Here is a 25751-nt window from a genome sequence, read left to right as displayed (position 1 = left end):
GTCCAATCAGCGAGGCTGAGCCTAGGACTCCCTAAAGCGAAAAGCAGATCCCATACGAAGCTAGCGCTGATGTGAGGAACACCTGGCCCACCAGGCTGTGCAGGGTATGCACGAGCATACGATCACGGTCACTGGATGAGAGGCTGTTCAAGGAACTTGAATATGAATGTCAGAATGCGATAGTAACTGGTATGTGTCTTATGTAATCCCATTGATATATCGGCTCGTTGTCGCCACGGGATAACAGATTGATCTTACCGAGCCTGCTCTCCAGAGCATGATATATTCATTCTTTATGCCCATTGACACCATTCGCAAGCGCAGAATCTCCAACGCCCTTCTCCTTCTCGACGTAACCAACCAGATCCTCAATCGTGCAGACTTTAAGTCCCCATTTCCGCCCAAACTCCAAACAAGCATCCCGTCTCATCATACCAGGCTCGCGCATAATCGACTGCCCAGGAACCGACTCTCCATCATCCACCATCTCACAAATGATACCCACAGGCGTCTTGCCAGCCAATCGACAAAACTCCACCGCGGCCTCTGTATGTCCCGTCCTTTCCAAAACACCGCCATCCCGTGCTCTCAAAGGAAACACATGTCCCGGCCGTCTGAAGCTGCCGGCGCTGACCTTGGCACTCGCCAACGTTCTGCACGTTAGGGCGCGATCGTGTGCCGAAATTCCAGTCGTGACACTCTCGTCCTGGCTATCGATAGAAATCGTGTACGCTGTACGGTTCGGGTCCTCATTGTCCACGACCATTTGTGGCAGTGCTAGTTTCGTGGCAAGCTGCGAGCTAAGTGGCGCACAGATGAGTCCGCTCGTATATCGGACCATAAACGCCATCTTCTCGGTGGTGATGTCCTCGGCGGCAATGATCAGGTCTCCTTCGTTCTCGCGGTCTTCGTTGTCAAGTACCACGATGAACTCGCCATTGCGGAACGCCTCAATGGTGGACTCGATCGAGTCAAATCCCTTGGTTAAAGTGCTGTTGGACGACATTTTCGGGAGAGAACTCAAGTGTCTTCGTGGATTGGCTTATGTTCCAGACCTCGTAGTCGTAGATTCAATGCCAGACCACGAAATAGTCCCTAGAGTTTGCTCGCTTTGGCGAGACTTGTTTTCGACCGATGGGCTGATAGTCGAATGTACTTCACAATCCCAGCTGATTATCCCAATCACGCCGTGAACGATCGTATAATACGAATTCCTTGACTTTCACTGAATACGCAGACCCCGCAGAATGCCGAGAACACCAAATCGGCGATTCCGAAAGACTTCAATTCTAATGCAAGCCTTTGTAACTTTTGTATCGGATTGGCAGGCCGATGTCCTGTAGATAGTTAGAAAAGCAACAGTGTAGAGAAGTATGGTTTGATCGAGTTTATGGAAGCGATGTTAATGACATGAAGAAAGTGTGAGAGTCATGCGGATTGTCCCGGCCGATATAAGATTCTAGCGCAATCTTTTCCAGTCCGACATTGAATAGCCGCGGCCCATTTGTCATGTGGGTGCGAAAATTGGTCAGAGCACCAAAGAGTCTGGACCTGCGGAATTCATACGCCGCGACCGGGGACATTACCTGTACCCTCGGTCACCAACAACAGTCTTACACCTTGACTGTTGGACGATAGACACATCGTCAAAGGTAAAAAGTGATCTTCATCATATCAGTCTCCTACAGTCGAACACGAGGAATAGCCCACATCATCCATAAACGGTTCGCGATCAATGTTTGCACCTCCTCGAGGCAGTCGCGAAGAATGCATGTATACAGTACAGCGCAAACCCAGTGACCATTTTCCCAAAATATCCCCAAAACCTGCATCAATTGTACAATCGTGGTCGCGTTAATCAAAATTCTTACACATCCATTCGTACGAAAGCTCACCCGCTTGCCAGAACATTGATCTTTCGGCCTCGGGGCCCTTTTGATGGAGTCTCGACGTCAATCACATCACCGTCCTCCTCATCATGTGCCAATTCCTCCATCTCATCCATCTGCTTCGAATAGGGAAGTACTCTCTTCCCGGGTAGTCGTTGCCATACTTTGGCCACAAAGTTGGAGACTGGCGGTGTGTATGCTGTCCAATGCTTCTTGTCTTGCGTACCAGTCTCCGATGGAACTGGGGAGGACTCGGCCTCGAGGTCCGACTCTTCAATCACAGCCTCAAGTGCATTCCTGTTCTCCTCTTCCTCATCGTGGAACACTTCGATCCTCAATTTGCTGCCAGATAGAACTCCAGGGGTAAAGGGTGAGAATGCTGGCCTCTTAGGGGTCCCTCGTCCGACAGGAGTCAATTGTTCTCGGTAATCATCTCCTCGAACCGGACTCGACAATGGTGAGACTGGCGGGCGTCTAGCTTGTGCTAAAGGTGAAAGAATAGATCGGCCGGGGTAGTTGGGCGGTAGCTTGTACCTCTGCTGGCTCATTTTCTTGCCGGAAGGTGTGCTCGGTACAATCTTCGGTTTGGACGATGCGGCATTGGGTATTTCCACGGTGACTTTCGTCTTCTTTGTAGGTTTTGTTTCGGCGTCGCTCTCGTCATCCATCGATTTCCTCTTCCGCTTTGGTTGCGACGACTTTGTGACTTTCAAGTCAAGGTCGCCTTGTCGCAGCCAGATATCAGGACGCCGCCTCCTCACATCCTCCACCCACTCGTCGCAATCCATGGCCACAAAATCGTCAATGACACCGTCCCAAGTTGTTTCTGCAGGTCGCGTCCGATTCACGAAGATCACCCGCCCCTTTCCGTTCTTCTGAGCATGGATGGCTTTTGCGAACTCTCGGACAATCTTTTGCAGCCCAAACACTTTCAGGGATGTTCCCATGATGACCATTACCTCGGGTTGACAGTTGGCGTCGAAAGGTATCAAAGGAGTAAGTAAAGTGTTGGAAGGATGGTCTTCACCATACAAGACGATGTTTGGTCTGAGAGATCCCACTGCCAGTCCTCTCTTTCCGCTTGCTTGTCTTTCTTCACTCTTCATTCTGCAGCTCTGACAGCTAGGCGCTGCACCGTCAAGATAGATTTCAGTCTCTTCGTCTGTCCAATCCATTTGCTTCGCGCACATGGTGCAGCGCAGCTTTTCGAGGTCGCCATGAAGCTGCACCACTTCGCAACCTCCATCAAAATCTGTGCCTGCGGTATGTGCAGGGCGAGGTACCTCGTAGTGTTTCTTCATGAACCGTCGCTTGTTGCCCTTCCCACGGCTGAGATCAGTCACCAAACCCTCTCTTGCTTCTAGTCCATCAATATTCTGGGTATAACAGCGCATCAAGCGACCGCCGTCGCGTAGAACGCGGACAAACTTGTGAGTGGAACTCGTGGACCGCACTTCGTCGCGTATCCTCTGCCGCAGAGAAGCAATGAACTGGTAGAACATGGTTGTAGATGCTGCATTTTGAAACACCCGAGAATCGAACAGGTCCTGTCCTCTCAGCTTAGATGAAGGACTCGCAGACGATCGTTGACTTGAACGAGAGGAGTGTGAGGATTGCGAGGACAGGAAGCTATCGTCGTCGGCAATAGCGCACCTCGATGGTGTGGAAGGTCGCGACGGCGGTGGTGTTAGCAAAGCTTGTTCCGGGATAATGTTGTAAAGGCCATCCTTTGACCGGAAGTCCTATTCATGGTTAGCATTGAGACACAACTGTTGACGGTTTTGTTTACCGGGATGCCGCAGCTTGTGCTTATACCAGCACCCGTGACGAGCAGAACCTTGTGTGATCCTGCTAGGATATCTGCAATCTCTTGAAGCGGTCGCTCATCCCTGATCGTCAACTCTCGTAGTCCCATGCTGATAGCTCGTATTGTCCGCTTTCGGTCGTTGGTAGCCGTGGACGCGCTCACAGTTGTCGCTATGAATTGAAGCAAGTATGATGGAAAAAGCACCACCATATGAGGTTTTGGAGTCCACTGGCAGACCACCAGCGCGTCGAAGTCGCGTTAGAACGTTATGTGAAGCCGTAGTGGGTTTCTACGCGTCGGAGGATTGTGAGGATAGACGCGTAGAAATGCCAGCATCGCCAGCCCCCTCAGGACATTTCTTTATAAGGTGTATGTGAAGTATAGCAATAGCAATGAGATAACGTGAAGAGACATGGAGCTTGACCGCGACAGGCGAGGTCTTTGTGAACTGACGAACATCTCTGGGGTTGTTTATGCTTCGAGTCTGCGCTCCTCCAATCAAAAGTCGGGAGGGGATCGATCGACGGTTAAGGTCTTTAGCGGACGGTCCAACCCGAGCCAATAATTTATGGGCATGGCTTCCCCTAAGAGTCAGGATTGCAGAGAGATAGGGGTTGTTCACAGCGACTTCCATGGGTACAGACTGTTCAAACATCCTCAAGACTTTCGTGACCTAGCTTCCTTCTCTTCCTGCGTGAGCCAACCTCTGCAAATGCTTCTGCAGGCACAGTCCCATCACCGCCTTCCCATTGAGCCTGATACACGCCTGACCATCCCATACACTCCTCCACACTCTTCCTCAGCACTTTTGGGCGACGGCCTAATTCGAAGTCTTCTTCTTTCAAATCCTTCTCTTCAGGAAGACCAAGGGACTGCATCAGCCGTGCTTCCTCTTGTCTCCCAGCTTCTCGATCCAGTCGTTCCATGTATTCATCTTGTTCTTGTTCCAGCAGTTCGACCCTTTGCTGCTTTGACATTGGTATGGATGGCCTCTTTTCCGTCGGGAGGTCATGTTCATGTCCATCTCTGGAATCTGTGTCGCTTTCATCACTGTCGTCGTCATCTGACCGAGGAGCCTCCGAAGACTTCTCTTCATCCTCTTCGCTGGCCTCGTCATCGCTATAGCTGTCTTTCTCTTCGTCGTCCGAAGCCAGGGAATCTGCCGAGGAAACCTGACTCTGCAGCGACCTTGATCTTCCTCTCCTTGGGTTCAACAGTATTTCTTCGACGTCGTCATATGGCATCAGGGCTGTAGTACTGGCTCCCTTCCTATGACCGCCGTCCACGACCGACAGACCATTTCTCCTTGCCACTTTGGCCCAAAACTCTGTCGAGCTACTCGTGATCCCAAGAACAGCCAGAGCAGCTGACACATCTTCCGGCTTGACAAGACCACCAGGTCTGTAATGAGCCGACGCTGAGGACCGTATCCGGGACTTACCCAGAAAAATGCATGTTTGAACTAGCCTCCTGGTAAAACTCGTCACCAAATTGTAGAAATCCGACACGACTTCTATGGTCATCGCAGGCCCTTGATCATCCTCAACCTGTTCGGTTTCGCCAGTAGCTTGACTGGCGCTTTGGTTCATGAAGAATCGCTCGCTCAGGGTCAGGAAAGCTGAGAGGTGAAAGAACTGACAAGCCTCCACGGACAGTGTAACATCGGGTCCGCCCGCTTCCTCTGAGGTATTGCTTGCAAGTTCCTGCCCGTCGGTAGTCTGATCTACCCCAGAAGCTGTTGCAGCATCAATCAGCCACAAAGGGTTCATACGCTGACCAACAGCAAAGTCGAACTGCTCCTGGAACGCTGCCAGTGCTTCTGCGGCCTGATCAATTACAGCTTCGCATTCACGACTAATCTCAAACGTAGCGGGGATCTCAACATGCGAGACGTTTTTCGTCTGAGGTTTGAAGAGCTGCCTGTCGGTCTCCTGTTCGCGCAGCTGATCGATATAAGCCTTGACTTCGATTTCGGATTTTGACTGCACCGCCCCAGAGATAGCTCGCAAGTCATGTCGACCTTTTCTAGAAATCACGTCGAAGAACCGTGACTTTTCAGCTGGGTCCCAAACTACAGCTCCGAGCTGAGATTGATCAAAGTCGTCGACTGAGTATTCCTCCTCATTGCCCTCGAAAGTCTTCTTGAACAAGTCAAGATACTGGTCGCTATAATGCTTTCGAAGTCGGCTCCATTTCCGTTCATGAGATTGCATAGGTGTAGATGGTTTCCCGCGTACGTGGTTGAGTACGTCGTTGTTGCCCTCCATCAGGGTTGCCTGACCATGGGCGTCAGCCTGGTTGACATTGTCGTGAACGTCCATTGTTTATTTTTCTTCTTCGTGACATGGCCTGATGCTGTCGACCACACGATAACGACGTGATCCTGTTCCTTGCGGTACGATGAAAGTTGCTTCTGTGGCAGTATCGCGCGCCAAAAAAAAAACCGCCGAAAACAGAATGCAAATGCAGTGTTTCAAGGTGGAGGATACCTATAGGGGTAGAAGTCTCAAACATTTGAACCGGACTCGGCCCAGAAAATCCGACGCCAAGACATGAGAACAGACATCCAATCTTTGCAGCTCGGCAATGCAGGGCAACTGCGACCAGGTGGCCGCAGGAGGGCGCCTAAACAGCAATGTTTTTTCTAAACCAGCAAAACTTCATCTCTTGATAGATCTGAGATTTATTCATCCCAAAAAACAAAAACAATCAACATTACGGATTCGCTGGTGGTCACCCACCCAACTACTAACGTAACGGCATGTGGCTTAAGTACGGCTGAGCGAACGGGAAGCCCTGTTGTCCACATCCTATGGTCGATTGCGAAAGAAAATTTTCTGCTATATCAAATATACCCGTTAAAAGCGCATTCACCTTGCACCAGAAAACTTTCTTGGGAGTTTACAATCACAATGGCCTTCTCCCACATCTTAGACATTGCGTATCCACTGGTGATCATTGCTGTATTCGACTTCGTTCATGCTATACCACCAAGCTCAAGTGGAAAGCTCGACTGGGTTCGAGAGCCATTCGCCTCGTTCTCTCGTCTTCGAGTCTTGGCTGAGGACCAGCAAGAGGTCTTGATGACCCGAAGCCAAAGCTGTGTCGTAAGGCGTCTTGCCTTCTGCATCTGCTCGGAAAGGGTCCGCACCCCGTCTGCAGAGGAATGAAGCCACGCTGCTGCGCAGACACAAATCCCAAGTGTATGAACCGGTCCAAAAAGTGACAGCTTGATGAAGCACAGTTGCGCCCGAAGTCTCGAACGGCACATTCAAATCCCAACCGTGCTTGAGTAGAATTTCCAAGATCGCAATCATACGATTAGGGACAAGATCTTTCTCAGCCTCCGACATGGTTTTCCTCAACCATGAGCGGTTCATCAACTGTCCAGCCAAGGTCGACCATGAATCAGGTTCAGACGGCCTGGCGCCGTTTGCAACCAAAAACTCGACCATACCCACTTGCCGAGCGCCAATAGCAAATTTCAAGGGCGTGAGGCTTGCTGTGTATCCATGTGGGACTTCATTTATGTTGAAATTCGAGTCCAGGAGGCGCTGAGCCATATCGATCTTGCCAAAGAGGGCCGCGAAATGCAGCGCAGTTACGCGTTCTGGACGGACGCGTTTGCGAAACTTTGACCGCCAAAAATCCTTCTTGTTGTTAAGAAGATTCGCGAAAGCTGCATGATCACCATTGCAGACAGCATCTTCGATCCCATCTTTGGGATGACATCCGATCCTGTCCAAGATCTCTTTTCGAGACAGGGTTTTGCCCTGAGAAGTCCCATCAACCTTTGGCGCCTGGCCCGGGCTCACTGTCACAGGACTAAGTGCTCGCGGGTGTGCGTAAGTGATTCTCAGCTGCTCCCTCTCTCTCCGTGGCTCCAGACTCGCTTCTATCCTCTGCCGACGAAAGGATGTCACTGTTACGGACTGCGCATTCTCCCAACCCCCCTTGGTACTTGTGTTTTGATGGTCTGGGTGCCGAAGATCGGCAGCTGGCGATCTTGGGACTACCGCAAATACAGAGGGGCGGTTCCAAATGTCCAGGGGCTGCGTGGCAGAAGTTGCGGAAAGTCTGTTCTGAATGTGCTTTACTGCCGGATCTGAGTCTTCCGAAGTCGACTGAGTCACCAGCGACGACATATCATGATGTTCCTCCTTTGTGCCCAGGGACTCTTTCACAATTCTGAGAATGGCGTCTCTGCGTGCTTCTGGTACCATGGCAAGACATGACTTTGCACGGGCACGATTATTGAGCAAGACATATATGTGCGCCATCAGTGCTGTGGACTCCAACGAGGCGTCGTTTTGCTTGCCCAGTAATCGTCTCCGGGCCTGTAAAGCTTTCTCACATTCGACTCTTGCACGATCGATCCTGCCGATGCGGATCTACAAAAGGGACAGCAGGTGTGCCGCGTTGTGAATCAACATGCGTTGCTCATCGGAGATCGCTGGCTGTTGGGCCAGGGCTATCAGAGCTTCGCATCTGCGGGGTCTTGCGTATGATATGCACAGACAGCAAGCTTATAATGCAGGCCGAAGAAGTCACAGAATGCTCGTTGTCGCCTCGAAAGCTGCTGCAGTACTCGGAGCGCTTCTTGGAGCAGAGACTCGGCCTCCTCCCACTCTTGCGAATGAAAAGCTTAAAGAGCTATATAACTCTAGGTAAGTTAAGCTTATAGTTATTCTCGTCTATAAGTAAAGCAGACCTTTAGGTCTCGGCCTAGGCCTCTTTAATACTTATAACGGCGTTAAGGAAGTCGAGAACTAGTCTTATACCGTTTATCTTAGGGATTCTTACGTTTAAGGCGTTAGCGTAAGTGACCTCCTATAAGGGATGCGGTTCCGGGCTTATAACTATTAAACAGTGTTCATGATACGATACATTGATTACTCTATCTTTCTACCTAATGTTACGTACTTAACGCTTCTATATAGACGTCCTACGTACAACTAGGACCTCGCCGTCGTCACAGTAACTCGTCGTCGTTGGCGACGCTCGAATAGCTGGAGTCAGTGCGTAAATTGGCTCCCAACCCGTGGAATGACATGTCTGACCAAGATGCTGTTTGACAGAAAGTCTGTATTCCGAAACAACGGGATACCTGTATCCGGGGTATTGCCATATTCGCGGCCATGGCAGAGTCCTACAAACCTCGGCTTGCAGCAACGAGCCAAAAAAATGTCGCGGATCGTAACGACCTCAATTCAGCCGTGAATAGACCACCAACTCATCTGTGAAGCCAGCCTTTCTTGTTGGGAACAAACGCCCGTCCTTCCAGGCTGGCGATCTCATCTTTGCTGTCGAGGATGGTCTTCAGGCGCGGTTCGTAGCTTTCCAGCTCTTCGAGGCCTTCCCAAGTGCCATAACGTTGGAATACTCGCACTTCGTGGTCGTTGTCAAGGCTTTTGAGTACCATGAACGTCCACGTATCTTCAAGATGTAACTCAATTGATCGTGCCAATGCTGAGAGTCTTTGTACAACCACTTCCCGTCTGCCAGGATGACATTTGATACGGGAGTCGTAAATAACAGCCGCTTCTGTGCTATCCCGGGGCTTGTCCAGGAAGCTCCCGTCCACATCCTCATAGTGAGTCAAGTCGAGACCTGTGGTCATGGTCGGTGGGATTTTCTTCAAGAAGTTTCCCATAGCTTCGGAATGGAAGTGGGTCTTGTAAAGATCCTCCCGTTTCCCGTACATCTCAAAGGCGAGCATTTGATTCGAAGCCGACATGTTGCCTGCACACTCTGGGGGTACACCAAAGTAGTAGGTCAAAGTAGATGTAGATTCATTCTTCCACACATAGTCTCCTAGGGGCTCAAATGCAGCCTGCCACTTTTGCGCCGGTCATCAGCCACAGACTTTGATAAGAAATACCAAACCCACGTCGTCATATTTGCCAGGAGCAAAATTTAGGTTGCCGAAGATTACGAATACCATGATTGCGACGGTAGAGCCCACGCGCAGGTTCGTGGCTGATGAGAAGGAAAATCAAAGACTCCCCATATCAGAAGGTCAATGTGACAACTTGTACAACTCGAATTCCTGTATAACCCTGCCCTCTATCTACTATTATGCAACTACCACGAATTTATAGGTGAGGGCGAGATCGTTTACCCTTTTCCTACAGCGTGATTTACCCACTAATCGACGATCTCGTCGTCGCCCCTAAACGGGGCTAAAACAGGCCGTCGTCAGACGAGTAAGATAATGCCGGAAGCCATCGGGTATTCTTGCCGTTTGTCACAATGGCAGTTTTATGCTCTGATATCCTGATGCAAGAGCCCATGTCGGGCATTTCATGTGAGGCTTTTCCCTTGAGCGAATAACTCCACTCTATTCAACAACACAGTTGCAAAAGGACGCCCGCCCCTGGCGGAGGTCTCGTCTATAGCCAAAAGTTGCATTCCGGGGGATCCCCAAGACCTGGAGACATCAGCGGAGAACATTTTCCGGGCCTACCTACCAAGGGCGTATGCTCACCTCTAATGGCGTCTGAGATGCTGCGGGTCAATTCGGCAAGAAGCCGAGGATATCTGTGCATCAATTTGACCTCTGGTCTATGATTACAGTCTTGAGATATAGGATGAGTTAAATGTCCAGCAGCTCTCCCTGATATCCAATGTCCAAGGCTTTGGTCCAAGCTACTGTGTCGACGTCCGATATCATTTGACAGGGCAGAAAAGGGACTCCAACGTGAATAACACAAGATGAGCAAGACTTCAGCCAAGGTTGCCATTTTGACCGGCGCTGCGGTACGTCTTTCATGATTGACGATTTGAGCATGTTCCGTGGTGTTGTTCTGGTCATGGATCAGAGGCTGACTTGGACGACACAGTCAGGGATGGGCGAGGCCCTTGCCCGCGACTTAGTGAGCAAGGATTGGCACGTCGCATGTCTGGACGTCCAAAAGCAAGCCGGCGAGGCACTTGTAGCCGAATTGGGCAACAATTGCATCTTTATTCAATGTGATATCGCCGATTATGACCAACAAGCCAAGGCGTGTACAGAGGTATGGGATAAATATGGCCGCCTGGACGCGCTGCTCGCCAATGCGGGTATTGTCGACAAGAGCTCGATCTACATCCTGGATTGGCGAGGCAAGGATGAGTACGCTTGGTTATTGAATCCACGATATATGCAGTCTGACCGCCTCTTTCCAGGATACCGCCGAAGCCCAACACCGCGTGTACGGATATTGACTATAAGGCTATTTTGTATGGCGTCCAACTCGCCATTCACTTCATGCGAAAGAATCCTACACCAGGAGGACAGATCATCGCCACGTCCAGCATTGCTGCAGTTCATCCGCATCCGTCATACCCAGAGTATTGTGGTGCGAAGGCAGCTTTAATGGCCACCAACCCCAGGAATATGCAGACGCAGAAGCTGATATACCCTAGGTCGTGAACCTTGCACTTTGCATAGAGCCTATCCTTCGCATGGTAAGCTAGCCTGGCAGCTAGATTCTTTCCACAGGACTGAATACTGACCCGAGACCTTCTTCATCACATGTAGAAGGAGAACATTTCTATAAACGTGGTCCTTCCAGGAATCGTTCCTACCAAGATCATTCCCCAGTCGATGATCGATGCGGTCAGCTCAGAATGGTGAGGCACCTTTCGACAGGCTTTTTCATGTCTAACCAAGCTAACTCCCGGCGGCCAGCCTGACCCCGGCGTCGACAATTGTATCTGCTTACAATCACTTCTTAGACAACCCAACGGTTAGTGGACAGGTGGTGGAGTGTTCGACGGACAAGCACTTCTTCCTTCCTCGGCCAGAGCTGGCGAATGGCCGCTTTACGAAGAGAGCGATAACCGTGTGGGATCCTTTGTTCAAGATGTTGCACCACGAAGGTTCGGGACTTCCAGATGCCATTCCTTAGTTTCCACGAAGTCCGCAAAGCTGCTGGACGAGTAGATCATGGGAGCGGCGGGCAGTGTTAATCATCCCGAGTCCGTTACTCTGCATCTAAATACTAAGTTGGTAAAGCGAAAAAGGGTGTCTAGTGTTTTACTGGATGTCCTGAGATTTCCAGTACGGCTCCAGGTCACGGAAGAATGCCCATTTGAGCTTCTTTCCCCACCCTTTCTCCTTCCACTGGTTTAAAGTCTTTGGAAAGTGTTCAACACCGTCTCTGACGGTGGAATCGTGTGCAATGATGACAAAGACGTTCTCATCGCAATCCAGCTGCTGCAGGTGGCCTTTGGTTTTGTTCGCCAGAGGGATGTCACCGCCAAAGGTCATATCAAACAGGGAATCGGTGGATTTTCTCCCTCTGGACTTCTGCAACTCGTCGAAAGCGGTGCCTGGACATAGAGGCGTGCTGCTTTCAGGCCGGAAAGGGTGTGGAGAGATTGATGAGGGCACCGGGAGATGAGGTGAGGGCCGGAAAATGCCTGCATAGTGACATATGTCGCCTCCCATGAGAACAAAGGTGTCAGGATTTGTCGTTGTTCGCGCAAGTCCACAAAGATGCCCGATGGCATGTCCAGGGCTGTCTAGAAGGTAGAAAGATCCATCTCCGAAGTAGTCAAAGGCGCTGAACTCTCCAATACGCAGTTGTTCGGGACTGTCAAACTCGATTTCACGTAGTGTCCGACCCCTGAAAGAGGTAGAAGTCCAAGGGTCAGCATGATCATCGACAAAGAAATGTTCCCGAGCCACTGTCGTTGCGGACAACACTTACTCATAGTCGCTTTCACGAATTGGCGAGCTTGGGTTTGCTGGGTAGCCAGGCAACATGGCTTTCTTGAAGCCTGGCCCAACTATCAAGTCTGTAGAGGAGGGGAAACTAGATGGATCCCCAATATGATCCCAATGCCAGTGGCTGTTGCGTTGTAAGCACGGGGTCAGATCTCGCTGCTTCTGTTTGCACAAGACCTGCCTACCTCCATATGACGGCCTCAATATCAGATCCCGCGATCCCGTGTTCCTGGAGAACATCGATCACGTTCTTCGTCACCTGGATGTCGTATTTTGTGGTTGGAAGATAGTCGGTAATCGGCTTGGAATAATTGCCATAATCCTTCCGAATACCAAGATCAAAGACCAGCTTCCTGCCAGAGGGATGCTCCAAGAAGAATGTCAGAGAAGGTGAAGTCTTAAAAGTTTCCAGCCCGGGGACAGGCGGTGCCATGAAACGATTCAATATAGCCGGCCCAAAATTGACTGGATTAATCAACTTCACCGTCAACGTCGTGTTGCCCGGAGGCAATTGGACCCCAGGTGTTGTAGCAGTCATCTTTCCAGACGTCGAGCAATTTCCATGCCGGTAGACACCGCCGTGAGGGAGTAGATGAATCGCATTGGGAGACATTCAATTCCACGAAAGTCTGAATCTGGTGCAGCCGAAAGAAGCGGCCGAAGTGCCGGCTGTTCGGCCCACGCCTAAATGCTGCAACCGCTACACGCCTAGAATGGGGGGGAGCTTCACTGATGCATGTTATTGGCCTCGGCTACAGGCAATCTCCCAGGGTGCCTAAGGTGCCTTATCCGAAGGCGCTCGTCCCGCACTTTGACGACGCTCATTAACTTTTACGGACAACGTCTTGACCAGTCTTGAAATCGCCATTGGACGAAAGAGGGTACACAAGTCAATCGCCCCGAGTGAATACTAGTATTACCTTACCAAAGCCTCACCAACAAGCCCGTGTGTTGATAAGAAATAGTCATTGACGACAGCTACCTGTTGAGATGTCAACGGAAATCAGCAGCATCCCACCGTCAAGGTCACTGGCTGGCAAGGTGGCCATTGTGACCGGTGCCGGATGTGCAGGTAAAGGTATTGGAAACGGACGGGCGATTTCGATCCTCCTTGCGAGCGATGGCTGCAACGTAATATGTGTTGACCGCAATGAAGAATGGGCAACAAAGACTGTGGAGGTTGTGAATTCCAAACCAGGTCGAGGGAAAGCGGTAGTTGCCCAAGCAGATGTTACCAGTGCGACGGATTGTGAGCGTGTGGTCGATCTCGCCATCCAGGAGTTCGGTCACCTGGACATCTTAGTCAACAACGTCGGCATTGGAGGTGCTGCCGGCACAGTGGTGGAAGTCGACATGGAGCAGTGGGCGAAGGGTCTAGAGATCAACGTCTCGAGTATGGTACTGATGGCCAAATACGCTGTGCCAGCTATGAGAAAGAACGATGGCGAGATCAAGGGGTCAATAGTCAACATGGGTAGTGTGGCTGGACTTAAAGGTGGCACGCCTCATTTGTTGTATCCGACGTCCAAGGGCGCGGTCGTTAATATGACACGAGCAATGGCAGCACATCATGCCGAGGACGGGATCAGGGTCAACTGTGTCTGTCCAGGGGTAAGTCCTCATCACAGCATTCAAGCACGAGTCATTTGATGCTGACAGTTTTTACTAGATGCTTTACACACCGATGATGTATGCAGGTGGAATGAGCGAAGAGGCACGAGAAGCAAGGAAGAAGCGAAGCTTATTAGGTACAGAAGGCACAGGCTGGGATTGTGCTTGTGCAGTTGTATTCTTAGCTGGGCCTCATGCTCGATGGATGACTGGAGTCATTCTTCCAGTCGATGCCGGTGCCACTGCAGCTGTGGGCATAGGTCTACCAAAGAGCGCCAGTGTGAACGGCTCGAATTAGCACCCCCAAATTTTGTGTCTTGGGCATGTCTTTTGAGCGACAACAAGACCTGATGTCATCAGTCTTGCAGCAGAGCCACACGAGCCTTGATTTTCCCTTCACACAGTTCTTTAAGCACCCGCGGGAAATCCTCCAAGCGGCCCGTCTCGACCTGTGGGCGGAGGGCATCTTTAGAGATTAGGTCGAGCACTTCCTCAAGATCCCGTAGTTGTCCACCATATGAGAAGATAAAAGTCAATCTCTTCCTGATGCCCATCTTCATATGCACCGTATTTTCTAGATTCAGGGTGCCAATGCATACAATCTTGCCAGCGAGGCGCACTGTCGAGAATGTCAGAGACAGGACGTCCGGCGCATCAATTCGTGGGCTCCTGAACTTACCTATGTTTTGTGCGTCCTGGAATGTCTGGTTCGTACCAACGAAATCCAAGACCGTATCAATTTTGCCCTCTAGGCCCTTCTCCTTGACAAAGTCCTGTACCGACGACCCAGCAGGCACAAGGTCCTCCCTGGGAATTCCGAGCTTCGCTGCCGCATCGAGTCTTTCCTGTCGAATATCCGATACAATCACCCTGGCACCTATATGCTTGATGACTTGTAATGCGTTGAACCCAAGTCCTCCAAGCCCGAAGAGAAAGACAGTCTCAGTGGCTTTTACTTCTCCACGCCGCGTGATGGCATGGTATGCCGTCATCACAGCATCAGTGGCTACTGCACCTTCAGCAGCAGAGACGCCTGTGCGATATCAGTATCGATATGCATAATGCACGCGTCTGCCTATACCTGTGGGCAATTTTACTGCTCCTCTGGCGTCTATCACGGCATACGGGGCGAAGAAGCCATCCTGACCGATACCAGAATGGTGGCCAGACACACAAAGCTGTGCCAGGTCGCGCGAACATTCAGTGCATGTGTCCAAACCACAGCCTGGCACGGCCAATAGTGCAATCCGGTCACCCTGTGGACAGAGTTAGGACCTCTCCGACACTGCCAATGCCATATAATCCGACTCACCACTTTGAACCTCGAGTCTTTCACCTCACTGCCAATTTTGACAATTTCTCCGCATCCTTCGTGACCCTGAATTTCGGAAGTGTCAGGAACACACAAGCACGATCAAAGATCCATATTGTGCTGTGTGGTCTCAAGTACGTACCAGTGTATACTTCTCCTGGAACCACGGTCGTTGCTTCTCGTTCGTGAGCAAGCTGTCGTCACTATGGCATACTATTTAGATTGGCATGCGTCAGCAAGGCCTTATTTGTCATTGTCGAAGACCATAAAGTGCGGCCTGAGCATGATCCTCACCTCCTGAAGCAAGTAACTTGCAGAGAAACCCCGTCGGAGGTGTCTCAGGAACGGGTACCTCCTCCCAGACCTGAGTTGCATCGTCATGTCAGTATCCTTCCGCTGATATGGAAAAGCCGGCGTATGCCTTATGAACCGGCATCAATACGTACAGGCTCGGGGTTGCCCTTATGTTTTCGCCATGCGTGCATGGTCGCAGGAATACTCGTACTTGCTGCCATTCTTGAGTCTTGAGATCGTCGCCGGCTCTCTACTGAATCGCGGAGGAGAATAATCACAGAATCAAAGATAATACTAACAACACTACTGGAAAGAGTAAGTCACTCCGCTTTGAGCCTCGGGAGTCGGGATCATAGGGACCCTATGCTTAGTCGGGTCCGGGGCCGTCCCCTGCTACGACCAATCGGTCCACAGCCGGGCAATGTACCAACCACACTCAATGGTCAGACTATCTTCATCGATATTGGACCCTACGTATGGACACCCATTATGCTACTAGTAGGCGCTCCTGGATAGCGGCCTTAGCACATGATATATCGAAGTTTGTCATGACTCTGCGCGGTCCAGTGCTATGAGGGAGAGCATGGTTCGTGAGCTAGGCTTTTCGATTTCTCCCTTGGGGCTGTCACAGAGTGAGCCGCTGATACAACTCAGTCTTTGTACACTCTTACTTTGTAGTCATCCAGCCATTTGTCTTCGATAATGACCAACTGTGTCTCCTGGGTTTTCTTGAAATACCCTTGTTCTTTATAGTCGTCCATGTCTGCATCCTTGAATCCTTCTTTGGCCAATGAGCGTGGACAGATCATGAGAGAATGACCTATAGGGAAAGTCAGTCGACCGCGACGTGTTTCTTCCGTGTGAAGATCCGAACGTACCATTGATGGACTTGTCGCACGCTATTCTTATCATACACCCAGCACAGTCTTCGGTTTCTCCAAACTCGATACCATGATCGATGAGCCACTTTTCGTACTCAGCAGTCCGGATGGCACTCTTGATCCAGCATGGAGCAACATAGTTGATTCTGATGCCTTGCTCCCAGCTCGATCTGCGTGCCGTTCTCATGAAGCCTCGCAAAGCATATTTCGTGGCTGTGTATTCCCAGTTACCCTGAACACGTTACTATCAGCACGTTTCTCTAGATGTGGCAAGTCAAACTTACAGGCGAGTCAATCCATGTGACCATGCTTCCTGTGAAAATAAAACATCGATCCCGGTCTTCGGTGTCAGGTTGCTGTCGGAAGTAGTGCACAGCAAGCTTCCAGGTGTACAATGATCCGTCCAGATTGACCTTGACAATGTTGAGGTCAGGCTTGGTGGGTGGCCCTTTGGGATCTGGTAATCGTGGCAGAGTCAGTCACACAATCACAACCTCCAAGTGCTTTGTGTTATTACTTACCGTCCAGGTTCCAGAGACTATCGCCAGAGCTTCTGCTGATTCCAGCATTCGCAATCACCACATCGACACTACGACTTGGGCTCTTGGTCTTGGCCGTCTCGAATAGCTTGATCTGGTCCTCCCAGCTTCGAATGTCGCATTTAACAAAAGCCACTTTCTCCCCATCGGCGTTAAGCTCCTTCTCAAGTTCTGTACCGCGAGGGTGCATGTCTCCAATCGTCACGAAGGCCCCAGCAGCAGTGAACTGCCGCACCATGGCTTCGCCCATGCCATTGGCTCCGCCGGTGATGATGACCGATTTACCCTTGACCTGGGATTTGTCTGGCACCACAGTGTGGTCCACTGGACATGTGTATGTGTAGCGTGGTAGAGGCATTTTTTCTGATGCGCACAATCAAAGATTGATCCTGGAGTAAGGTTGAGTGTGGTAGAGCAAAACAGCCCAGGAAAGCGCGATCGAGGTCAACAAAGCGATCACGAGGCACTCATGCTACAGTCGATCATCAAACGCACCTCCTTCGCTCCACCATGTGCTGAGAGACCTGTCACTTGACCTGTTAGTTGCCAGGACTCTTCACAGAAGCCGGGGAGAAACTCAATGTGTGGTTGACTTGCTTTCGGCTTCATGAGCGGCATACCAAATCTGGACTACCGACATCAACCCCATGGCAGCCCCTACGCTCCGCATTTTCGGTAAAGCATCCGCATATCCGATGGATAAGCCGATGCGGGAGGTCTTTGTGCCTGGACCCTCGGCCACATCTCGAATGGGTCACTAACAGTTTCTACAAAGACCGACATCAACGACGAGTACTCTTTGCCCGATATTACAGTCGTGTCAAGCCAGTCATTCTGCCAGTAATAACTCCGATCATTCTTCCAAAAAAAATCTACAGCGCACAATCATGGGCAGCATTGGTACGCCGTCCTTTACGGACGAGAACGCGCATCTCGACCACGATGTCATCATAATTGGAGCTGGCCTCAGTGGAATATACTCACTATACCGCATGCGACAACTTGGCCTACGTGCCAAAGTCCTCGAAGCTGGCTCCGGAGAAGGTGGCACTTGGTTCTGGTAAGTGATCAGTGATTGTCCACTCATATCCATCATCAGTACTGACAACAGCCCTTTTGGGCACACAGGAACCGATATCCTGGAGCCAGATTTGATTCAGAGAGTTACTCATACAATTTTTCATTTTCACAAGAGGTTTTGGACGAATGGAACTGGACAGAGGTAAGCAACCACCCTCGTCTTCTTCGCCTCAAATATCCGCATTCTCTGACTTTTGGGCATCTAGCATTTCGCTCCCCAGTCGGAGACACTAAAGTACTGTCAATTTCTTACCGAGAAGTTTGATCTACGGCGAGATATGCAATTCAACACCAGAGTCAAGTCTGCACATTATCAAGAATCTGATCGATCATGGCTCTTCGTCGACTCGAATGGCCGCAAATATACCTCCAGGTTCCTGGTGACTTGCATGGGTATTCTGAACGAGCCAACATATCCTGACATCCCCGGCGTGTATGACTTCAAAGGCGAATCGTTCCACACTGCCCGATGGCCCGACAATGTCTCACTAGAAGGCAAGCGAGTAGGAATTATCGGCACTGGTGCGACTGGTATTCAGACCATTCAGGAGATCGTCAAGACAGTCGGTCATCTCACGGTGTTCCAGCGGACAGCAAACTGGTCAGCACCTCTTCACAACGCCAAGATTTCCCCAGAGGAAATGAATGAGATCCGTGCGCGATATCCTGAGATCTTTAAACTTTGCAACGAATCATATTCATGTTTCATTCACGGCGCCGACACACGAAAGACTCTCGACGTTCCTGAACCCGAGCGACTAGCTTTCTGGGAGCTCCTTTACTCCCGACCCGGTTTCGCCAAATGGCTCAGCAACTTCGGCGACATCAACACCGACAAGGACGCCAACAAGGCGTTCAGCGACTTTATCGCCAACAAGATCCGCCAGCGCGTCAAAGACCCCGCCACAGCGGAGAAGCTCATCCCAAAGAACCACGGGTTTGGGACAAGACGTGTACCTCTGGAGACATTCTACTTCGAAGTCTTTAATCAGCCAAACGTCCGACTAGTCGACATCACCGAAAATCCAATCCAGCAGATAAACGAGCACGGCATCAAAACCCGAGATGAGCAAGTCGATCTTGACGTCCTGATCTACGCCACTGGCTTCGATGCCGTCACTGGTGCGTTTACCGCAGTTGATTTCCAGGGAGTTGGCGGCCAAAAACTATCCGACACATGGGGCGAAGGACCGAAAACACAGTTGGGCTTGCTTGTGCACAATTTCCCCAACATGATGATGGTTATGGGTCCGCATCAGATGTTCGGCAATATCCCACGGAGTATCGAGTACGCTGTGGGCTGGATCTCCGAGTGCATTGGATACTGTGCGGATCACAACATCACGCGTATCGAAGCTACGGAAAATGGTGTCGAGCAGTGGACGGACCATGTACACCAATGTGGACAGGGTCTGCTGGCCAACGAGGTTGACTCGTGGATGACGGGTATCAACAAGAACCTCAAGCATAAGCAAAAGCGCATCATTGCGAGATATTGGGGTTCGGCACCAGGGTATCGGAAGATCTGCTCGGAGGTTGCTGCGGGCGGATATACAGAATTTAAGTTGAATTGATTGTGCCATGGCGTCTGGTAAATGGTATCTAGCATGGTCTTTGTGGTCGGCGGTGACAGGTCAATGTACTTGAATCTTATACTCCATCGAACGTGGCGGTCGCTTCAATGCTTGCCTTATTCCATCCTCCATCACATCATCCCACACGGCACATGCCGATAATTTCTCTCCGAATCGTCGAAAGCCATGCGGTAAGCCTTGAAATACGTGTATCGTGGTTGGCACACTACGAACGCAGACATCAGTATGCGTTCCGTTCTCGATCATGTCACACTTACCCATTCTCTGCAAGCAACTTGCCATAAAGTAACCCCTCGTCTCGCAAAGGGTCACTGCCAGCTATTCCCAGCGTCGTCGCAGGTAGACCACTGACGTCCACGGCCGTAGCGAGTCCAGGATTCAACCTTCTATCTTCAGGGTCCGGCTTTTCGACCTTCAACAGACTGTTGAACAACTGCATACGGCTGACTGGTAATATGGGAGCATGCTCGTTCTGCACGTACGATGACACAGCAGGATCTTTCAGCTGTGCAAGTTGAGTCTGGTAACACTCCTGATACACCAAGCAGGGTATCATGAGAACCTGGCCTAATATGTTGAATCTCTCGGCGGCAGGGGCTCTGTGATTCGTTTGCGTTAGGGCAGCAGAAAGCCAGGCTCCTGCAGATACGCCGCCGACAACTATTTTCCCGGCGTCGCCGCCAATTTCGGAGGCGTGCTTGGCCACCCATTGCAGCGCATCTTCCGAGTCATTCCATGCCACGGGATACCCATGCTCAGGAGTGTGGCGGTAATTGATGTTGACGACCAGAACTCCAGTGTTGATCGCAATGCGAGAACATATCGCGTCTTCGGAGGACAAGGTGCCGAACAGGAACCCACCGCCGTGGAAGTGCATGTATATTGGGAGGCTTTCACCAGGAGACGTTGAGGATGGACGGTATGTTCGTGCCTCTAACGCATACCCATCGCGAGTCGCGATTGTGTGGTCTTTGATCGAGACCTTGTCCGAAAGTGGTCCCATCTCTCGCCTTGCGACGTCTTCTCTCCCTTTATTCGTGGCGAGCTTCAAGTCTTCCACTGACTGGTCTCCTGCAACTGCCTTGGGCAGTCCGGCCCCAAGCGTTTTCCATTCTTCGCTTGGAATTCCATGCTCGGAGAAATCAGACATTATTTTGCAATTGGCCGGCCTTGTCCTCAGGTTGGCCCGTCTGGAAATTGTCACCTCAAAAAGCAGGTAAGTAGATGCTGGAGTGCCATATGGCGAAGCATATCAGTATCACAAGTACCACATCTCCAAATGGGCTCGCATCCCCACAAGGTTGAGCCTCGGCCTAGTGAGCCTCTCCCTCACGATGTTTGGGGGCAAGCAGGCTAGCAACAGCAACATGTGCAGCGGTTAATTGTCCTCCAGTGTTAGGCAGCCGCAGGACAAATCGCGTGGGGAGCTAGCCTGCAGCATTGCCGAACCGCCCGGCCTCGGGCATTGCGGCGACCTGCCGGAGCTCGTGCCCAGCCTTGTCCGTTATCCTGACCAGCCTTGCATCCCACTCCTTTTTGAGTGTTCCTATTCACTCATCGCCTACCAGCTACGGAAGTGGGATCTCGATGGCCGGGCTCTTGCCGACGGCAAGACTCATCGTGTTAGCACAGGCCGATAGCGCCACAGCTTAGATACCCCATATCAACATTTCTTCACTGGTTATACTCAGCCTTGGCCCGTTTGCAAAAGGGATTCTTGCTCGTCCTTGAAGTGCTCAATCCTTCCAACGAACAGTCTGTCCATGCATGATCGTTGAAAACCTAATTTCTGCGCAAACATGATCTTCAACGCACCAGACTTCCTGCCACCGCTGCCCGAAGTCCCTGACAATGTTCCGCTATGTGATTTCATGTTCGACGAGCAGTACGGCAGACGACCAATATCTCAGTCATTGGATGCGTATACCTGCGGCATCACCGGCAGAAGCATATCTGCGGAGGACCAGAAATCACGAGTCTCTTTCCTAGCGAGATCACTGGCCAACGAACTAGGATGGAAGGTGAACGTGGGCAGCGAGTATGACAAAGTCGTCGGTGTCTTTGCGCACAACACCATCGATATCATGACGGTCAACTGGGCGATCCATCGGGTCAACGGCATTTCGTCACCAGCAAACGCCGTGTACTCTGTCGACGAGCTCAAGTACCAGCTTAGCTACTCAAATTGCAAAGCCTTATTCACTGTCATGTCCCTGTTGCCGGTGGCTCTCGAAGCAGCTGCCAAGTCAGGGTTGCCTAAAAATCGCATCTATATCTGTGAGATGCCAGGAGATGGTTCAGTCCCGGCAGATTACAAAACCATCTCCCAATTGATAAAGGACGGTCAACGACTACCGGACCTGGAACAGATACGGTGGTCCGCGGGACAGGGTGCTCGCCAGACTGCATTTCTGTGCTATTCGAGTGGAACGTCAGGTCTTCCCGTAAGGTTACCCATGGACGATGGCAGGTAAAACACGAAGCTGACCGGAATGCTTAGAAAGCCGTGATGATTTCTCACCACAATGTCATAGCCAACACCATCCAAAGCTGTCTCTTTGAGAAAGGCAGCCGTGATAAGATATCGCCAGATTATCGGGATGTGGCTCTGGGCCTGTTACCACAATCTCATATTTATGGACTGGTCCTCATTGGTCACGCATCAACGTACCGAGGTGACCAAGTGATTGTCCTTCCCAAGTTCGAAACGCAGACCTATCTGAAAGCCATTGCGAAGTACAGGATCAACACATTGTACCTCGTTCCACCGATTATCCTTATGATGGCGAAAAACGAGGAGTTGCTGAACAAGTTTGATCTCGCCTCCGTGCGAGAGATCTATTCCGGAGCAGCACCACTGGCTAGAGAGATCCTTCAGGAGTTGACGAGACGTTATCCCGCGTGGAAGATCCGGCAAGCATATGGCCTCACAGAGTGCTCGCCCCTAGTCACAGCCACGATCTCGGAAGACGTATGGCCGGGTTCCTCAGGGTCTCTCATTCCAGGATGTGCCATCAAGCTTGTCGACGACGATGGGAATGAAGTAACAGGCTATGACGAGGCAGGTGAAGTTCTCGTCAGGTCGCCTGCGGTAGTCTTGGGGTATCTCAAAAACGAAAAGGCGACCAATGAGACCTTCATCGATCTTCCTGACGGTCGATTTTTGCGAACAGGAGACAAAGGGGAAATTCGGATATCCCCAGAGTCCGGTGTTGAGCATTTGTGGATCGTCGATCGCATCAAGGAGCTGATCAAGGTAAAGGTACGTGTCTTGAAGTCGTCCCCCTCCCTTCGAAACACATGCTGATTCTGCTTCATTATCGGTAGGGACACCAAGTTGCTCCTGCTGAATTGGAGGCTTATCTGCTTGACCATCCTGCAGTTGCAGACTGCGCTGTTATCTCTGTGCCGGACGAGGCGGCAGGAGAAGTCCCTAAGGCATTTGTTGTCCTGTCTCCCTCTGCTTCGCTTGGGTCCGACTCGAAAGAGACCATCGCAAGGAGCATCCAGCAATACGTGGAGAAGGGGAAAGCGCGCTACAAATGGATTTCTGGAGGAATCCAATTCGTCGACGTAATCCCGAAATCTGCGTCCGGCAAGATCTTGAGACGATTGCTCCGCGACTCTGAACGTGAGAATAGGAGGGCGGCTGGCGCCAAAATATGAGTTGGAGCTGTCAGGCGCCAAGATCAGTGCTCGTTGAAGATTCCTCCAACGGTCAAGACGCAATGTATGGAATTTCAGAACAAGTTCTTGTCATTCCAACTGTCGAACCCTTCGAAGACATCCTGGAAATTCAGCAGCGAGGTGTCGAAAAAGTTGTCGAATGGAAAGACCTGCATACTTTGCTGCGCAAGAAGCTTGTCGGCTACTGGGCTGGTCTGCGCTGAGACGAACGGAAAGTAATCCAGCCAATCGACCCCGTTGTGCATATTAGTGTCCACCGAATTCAAATTCTGACCAGCGGCATCATTGTTGGTCAGACTGGCCAGGAAGTCGTCCGACTGCGAGGATTTGGCGTTGGCACGAAGACGTTCAAAGCCTTGGTCGAAGACGTTTGCGGTGCCCCACATCGTCTTGAGTTGCTTGATCGCGAGCGTCAAGATGTCGAGATCGGCATCAGCACCTGGCTTCAACTCCTCGTTGGCCGAAGCTTGCAGAAGAGCGATGAATGCCATTCCCGAATACCAACAAGAGATCGCCATCAGGTACCTTGTTCCACCCCGTACCAAGATGTCCTTCATGATCCGTGCAAGACAAGTGGCAGCCAAGATGGACGGAGGTAAAGCATGTGGCAGCGACGATTGCGGAGACCTCTTCAGATACAAAACAATGATGATCGTGAGGTAAGGAAGGTGCAGTTGATGTGCGTCGCGGTTGAAGTTTGCAGTATAGCTCGCGCCTATAGGCAGCTGCAGATGAGGCGGAAGAGATCGAACCCACTCAATAAGCTCTTTGCCCAGGTGAGCGGGAAACGAGTTAGAAGAAGAATCGGAAGAGGTTTTGGACAAGTACTTGGCGACTCGCCCTATGATGGCGCAGAGACGGACCCAGTAGATGAAAACTTCGGCCTTGCTTTTGTCTGCAAGGTCTGGAGGAAAGTCGTCCAGGCTCGGCTCAGGGATATTGCAATCTTCTGGATCAATGATGCAAGGCTTGCCCTGGCAGATTGATGTAAGACGTTCTCGAGCGAAAGCAGTCCACCAAATTCGGCGTCGTATGCCCAGGTTTCGCTGTGGATCTGTGGTGTCGGACTCGGACTCATGGGAAAATCCTGCTTGCTGGCAGTGTCGGATGACCACTGAAGTCCACCACCAGGAGGAATGTCTGTGAACCATAGACGGAGGTCGCGGGGCCCACCAGTAGAACAACAAGACTGCCTTGAGATTTGTGATGAGATCCGCTTCCTCATCATCGTAGAACCTCCTTCTAGCTCGGTCATAATACGATTCAGGACCTGCATGAGGAATCATCGGCGGCTGGACGTGACTGCCGACAAGTGCCAGAGCATTATCAAGCAGCGGCGACTGTGCCAGGTCGCTTGCCAGAGACGACTTATCAAGGACGGGACACCAGGGATAGCAGTACTCAAAGTATGTCTCGGTGAAACTTTGCTGCAAGTCTGGCTGAGATACGTCCAGGAAGTTTGGCTGCTTTTTACTCGAAATGACTTGATTTCTGGCATCACTCTCGTTTTCAGGGCCGTAAACGTGCAAAAAGCCTGGGTCAACAGGATAGCGATCGGAACGCGTGCTTGGTGAAATGTCGTTGACAGATATCAATGCTGCTTGTGAGGGCATTCGATGCGGATTCTGCAACATAGATCCGCCGTTGGTAGAAGGGCGAGGAAGAAGGGCTTCCTGCTGTGGCGCCATCACTCCGGCGTTCGTGGTCAGGGCCGATGAGTCTATGTCGAGAAGCTCTGGGCTCCCAGCTGGAAGCACTGGGTCCAAAATATTGCTGCTGGTAGCCGACCTATCGCCGGGAGGTGTCAGGGGATGAGTCCTGCCGCCATCGGTCCCCTGTCGAATTTTGTCGCGTTTTGGTTGACGAACGCTGACGAGGTTCAAACATGAAGTGCGCAAATGAAGGACACCACTCACTGACAGTCTTTGGCCGACAAAGCGCAGTTCGTGCAGGTGTTATGACCCTGGGTGCTTCGTGTTTGGAGGTCACATCTTATCTGAGCGGATTGCGGTCAGTCTCAGCTTCTTCGATATTGGCTCATGTCACACCTTTTTCGAATGGCACACTTCACAGGCAAGAGCAGCTCGTTTTCGTTTTTGGCGCTGAGCGGAATAGTCGAACCACGCCGGGTTGGACATGATGACAATCACACGTAGCACATAGAACGGCAAATACGTGTGAAGTTGAGATAGAATACGAAGATTCAATGAAAGGCGTCATGGACTACGAATTGCTTGTCCGGAGTAATCCGTGCGATTTCTCTAAACATCAAGGTGAGAGTCGTAGAGGTGCGGGGTGGTTTACGTGGGGATCAAGCGCCTAACTAGGTGACCTAGAACATTT

The 25751-nt window shown here is 51.1% G+C and overlaps 14 protein-coding genes across 14 annotated transcripts; 4 read left to right on the top strand and 10 right to left on the bottom strand.

The window, feature by feature from the left end:
• Positions 1–116: 116 nt before the first annotated feature.
• On the bottom strand, positions 117–1454 carry EDD37DRAFT_426025 (3,4-dihydroxy-2-butanone 4-phosphate synthase). The gene has a single exon (XM_062812616.1). It carries the CDS (start codon positions 1004–1006, stop codon positions 287–289), a length of 720 nt encoding a protein of 239 aa, XP_062669384.1. The 5' UTR covers positions 1007–1454; the 3' UTR covers positions 117–286.
• Positions 1455–1891: 437 nt separating this feature from the next.
• EDD37DRAFT_650590 (DHS-like NAD/FAD-binding domain-containing protein) lies at positions 1892–3804 on the bottom strand (the record flags this gene model as incomplete). The annotated part of the gene is made up of 2 exons (XM_062818268.1): positions 1892–3631; positions 3679–3804. The coding sequence occupies 2 exons, from the start codon at positions 3802–3804 to the stop codon at positions 1892–1894; spliced, it is 1866 nt and encodes a 621-aa protein (XP_062669383.1).
• A 485-nt stretch (positions 3805–4289) lies between these two features.
• Positions 4290–6210, bottom strand: EDD37DRAFT_425963 (uncharacterized protein). Its single transcript, XM_062812615.1, has one exon. It carries the CDS (start codon positions 6015–6017, stop codon positions 4344–4346), a length of 1674 nt encoding a protein of 557 aa, XP_062669382.1. The 5' UTR covers positions 6018–6210; the 3' UTR covers positions 4290–4343.
• A 482-nt stretch (positions 6211–6692) lies between these two features.
• EDD37DRAFT_650588 (ankyrin repeat-containing domain protein) lies at positions 6693–7919 on the bottom strand (the record flags this gene model as incomplete). Its single annotated transcript, XM_062818267.1, has 1 exon — positions 6693–7919. The coding sequence occupies one exon, from the start codon at positions 7917–7919 to the stop codon at positions 6693–6695; it is 1227 nt and encodes a 408-aa protein (XP_062669381.1).
• Positions 7920–8566: 647 nt separating this feature from the next.
• On the bottom strand, positions 8567–9640 carry EDD37DRAFT_681718 (uncharacterized protein; the record flags this gene model as incomplete). The annotated part of the gene is made up of 2 exons (XM_062819766.1): positions 8567–9535; positions 9587–9640. 2 exons carry the CDS (start codon positions 9638–9640, stop codon positions 8930–8932), a joined length of 660 nt encoding a protein of 219 aa, XP_062669380.1. The 3' UTR covers positions 8567–8929.
• Positions 9641–10410: 770 nt separating this feature from the next.
• On the top strand, positions 10411–11588 carry EDD37DRAFT_650586 (15-hydroxyprostaglandin dehydrogenase; the record flags this gene model as incomplete). Its single annotated transcript, XM_062818266.1, has 6 exons — positions 10411–10455; positions 10539–10810; positions 10864–11002; positions 11104–11145; positions 11219–11310; positions 11369–11588. The coding sequence occupies 6 exons, from the start codon at positions 10411–10413 to the stop codon at positions 11586–11588; spliced, it is 810 nt and encodes a 269-aa protein (XP_062669379.1).
• Positions 11589–11716: 128 nt separating this feature from the next.
• On the bottom strand, positions 11717–12947 carry EDD37DRAFT_609706 (beta-lactamase-like protein; the record flags this gene model as incomplete). Its single annotated transcript, XM_062815152.1, has 3 exons — positions 11717–12308; positions 12393–12533; positions 12595–12947. 3 exons carry the CDS (start codon positions 12945–12947, stop codon positions 11717–11719), a joined length of 1086 nt encoding a protein of 361 aa, XP_062669378.1.
• Positions 12948–13399: 452 nt separating this feature from the next.
• Positions 13400–14318, top strand: EDD37DRAFT_658077 (uncharacterized protein; the record flags this gene model as incomplete). Its single annotated transcript, XM_062818942.1, has 2 exons — positions 13400–14020; positions 14079–14318. 2 exons carry the CDS (start codon positions 13400–13402, stop codon positions 14316–14318), a joined length of 861 nt encoding a protein of 286 aa, XP_062669377.1.
• On the bottom strand, positions 14079–15878 carry EDD37DRAFT_425908 (chaperonin 10-like protein). Its single transcript, XM_062812614.1, has 7 exons — positions 15779–15878; positions 15627–15696; positions 15475–15545; positions 15333–15398; positions 15102–15276; positions 14700–15053; positions 14079–14639 (listed from the first exon to the last, which is right to left on the bottom strand). Exons 1-7 carry the CDS (start codon positions 15845–15847, stop codon positions 14377–14379), a joined length of 1068 nt encoding a protein of 355 aa, XP_062669376.1. The 5' UTR covers positions 15848–15878; the 3' UTR covers positions 14079–14376.
• Positions 15879–15901: 23 nt separating this feature from the next.
• EDD37DRAFT_631784 (uncharacterized protein) lies at positions 15902–17699 on the bottom strand. The gene is made up of 4 exons (XM_062816673.1): positions 17029–17699; positions 16792–16964; positions 16505–16739; positions 15902–16446 (listed from the first exon to the last, which is right to left on the bottom strand). Exons 1-4 carry the CDS (start codon positions 17402–17404, stop codon positions 16277–16279), a joined length of 954 nt encoding a protein of 317 aa, XP_062669375.1. The 5' UTR covers positions 17405–17699; the 3' UTR covers positions 15902–16276.
• EDD37DRAFT_591784 (uncharacterized protein) lies at positions 17700–19759 on the top strand. The gene is made up of 3 exons (XM_062814521.1): positions 17700–18106; positions 18175–18268; positions 18333–19759. Exons 1-3 carry the CDS (start codon positions 17934–17936, stop codon positions 19698–19700), a joined length of 1635 nt encoding a protein of 544 aa, XP_062669374.1. The 5' UTR covers positions 17700–17933; the 3' UTR covers positions 19701–19759.
• Positions 19731–21249, bottom strand: EDD37DRAFT_425852 (Alpha/Beta hydrolase protein). The gene is made up of 2 exons (XM_062812613.1): positions 19979–21249; positions 19731–19926 (listed from the first exon to the last, which is right to left on the bottom strand). Exons 1-2 carry the CDS (start codon positions 20869–20871, stop codon positions 19761–19763), a joined length of 1059 nt encoding a protein of 352 aa, XP_062669373.1. The 5' UTR covers positions 20872–21249; the 3' UTR covers positions 19731–19760.
• On the top strand, positions 21141–23387 carry EDD37DRAFT_681714 (4-coumarate-CoA ligase, variant; the record flags this gene model as incomplete). Its single annotated transcript, XM_062819765.1, has 3 exons — positions 21141–22165; positions 22222–22983; positions 23049–23387. Exons 1-3 carry the CDS (start codon positions 21521–21523, stop codon positions 23385–23387), a joined length of 1746 nt encoding a protein of 581 aa, XP_062669372.1. The 5' UTR covers positions 21141–21520.
• On the bottom strand, positions 23245–25696 carry EDD37DRAFT_425849 (fungal-specific transcription factor domain-containing protein). Its single transcript, XM_062812612.1, has 3 exons — positions 25457–25696; positions 25325–25404; positions 23245–25277 (listed from the first exon to the last, which is right to left on the bottom strand). Exons 1-3 carry the CDS (start codon positions 25544–25546, stop codon positions 23462–23464), a joined length of 1986 nt encoding a protein of 661 aa, XP_062669371.1. The 5' UTR covers positions 25547–25696; the 3' UTR covers positions 23245–23461.
• Positions 25697–25751: the final 55 nt, after the last annotated feature.

The sequence above is a fragment of the Exophiala viscosa genome (genome assembly GCF_022695815.1).
Source record: "Exophiala viscosa unplaced genomic scaffold EDD37scaffold_6, whole genome shotgun sequence".
In the NCBI taxonomy this organism is placed as follows: domain Eukaryota; kingdom Fungi; phylum Ascomycota; class Eurotiomycetes; order Chaetothyriales; family Herpotrichiellaceae; genus Exophiala; species Exophiala viscosa.
Note: the sequence above shows the minus strand (reverse complement) of the source record. Positions and strands in the feature narration are given on the sequence as shown.

Excerpts from the sequence above, each read along its gene's own strand:
- EDD37DRAFT_425908 (XM_062812614.1), bottom strand. The coding sequence starts at position 15,847 with ATGGCAGCAAGTACGAGTATTCCTGCGACCATGCACGCATGGCGAAAA. Across the intron at positions 15,399-15,474 it reads TCCAGGAGAAGTATACACTG|GGTCACGAAGGATGCGGAGA; the intron begins GTACGTACTTGA and ends TCCGAAATTCAG. Across the intron at positions 15,277-15,332 it reads AAGACTCGAGGTTCAAAGTG|GGTGACCGGATTGCACTATT; the intron begins GTGAGTCGGATT and ends CTCTGTCCACAG.
- EDD37DRAFT_426025 (XM_062812616.1), bottom strand. The coding sequence starts at position 1,006 with ATGTCGTCCAACAGCACTTTAACCAAGGGATTTGACTCGATCGAGTCC.
- EDD37DRAFT_591784 (XM_062814521.1), top strand. The coding sequence starts at position 17,934 with ATGGGCAGCATTGGTACGCCGTCCTTTACGGACGAGAACGCGCATCTC. Across the intron at positions 18,107-18,174 it reads GAAGGTGGCACTTGGTTCTG|GAACCGATATCCTGGAGCCA; the intron begins GTAAGTGATCAG and ends TTGGGCACACAG. Across the intron at positions 18,269-18,332 it reads ACGAATGGAACTGGACAGAG|CATTTCGCTCCCCAGTCGGA; the intron begins GTAAGCAACCAC and ends TTGGGCATCTAG.
- EDD37DRAFT_631784 (XM_062816673.1), bottom strand. The coding sequence starts at position 17,404 with ATGCCTCTACCACGCTACACATACACATGTCCAGTGGACCACACTGTG. Across the intron at positions 16,965-17,028 it reads TAGTCTCTGGAACCTGGACG|ATCCCAAAGGGCCACCCACC; the intron begins GTAAGTAATAAC and ends CACGATTACCAG. Across the intron at positions 16,740-16,791 it reads TCACATGGATTGACTCGCCT|GGTAACTGGGAATACACAGC; the intron begins GTAAGTTTGACT and ends TAACGTGTTCAG.
- EDD37DRAFT_425849 (XM_062812612.1), bottom strand. The coding sequence starts at position 25,546 with ATGTCCAACCCGGCGTGGTTCGACTATTCCGCTCAGCGCCAAAAACGA. Across the intron at positions 25,405-25,456 it reads AAGTGTGCCATTCGAAAAAG|ATAAGATGTGACCTCCAAAC; the intron begins GTGTGACATGAG and ends CAATCCGCTCAG. Across the intron at positions 25,278-25,324 it reads TTGTCGGCCAAAGACTGTCA|CGTTCGTCAACCAAAACGCG; the intron begins GTGAGTGGTGTC and ends GAACCTCGTCAG.
- EDD37DRAFT_425963 (XM_062812615.1), bottom strand. The coding sequence starts at position 6,017 with ATGGACGTTCACGACAATGTCAACCAGGCTGACGCCCATGGTCAGGCA.
- EDD37DRAFT_425852 (XM_062812613.1), bottom strand. The coding sequence starts at position 20,871 with ATGTCTGATTTCTCCGAGCATGGAATTCCAAGCGAAGAATGGAAAACG. Across the intron at positions 19,927-19,978 it reads AAGTTGCTTGCAGAGAATGG|TGTGCCAACCACGATACACG; the intron begins GTAAGTGTGACA and ends CTGCGTTCGTAG.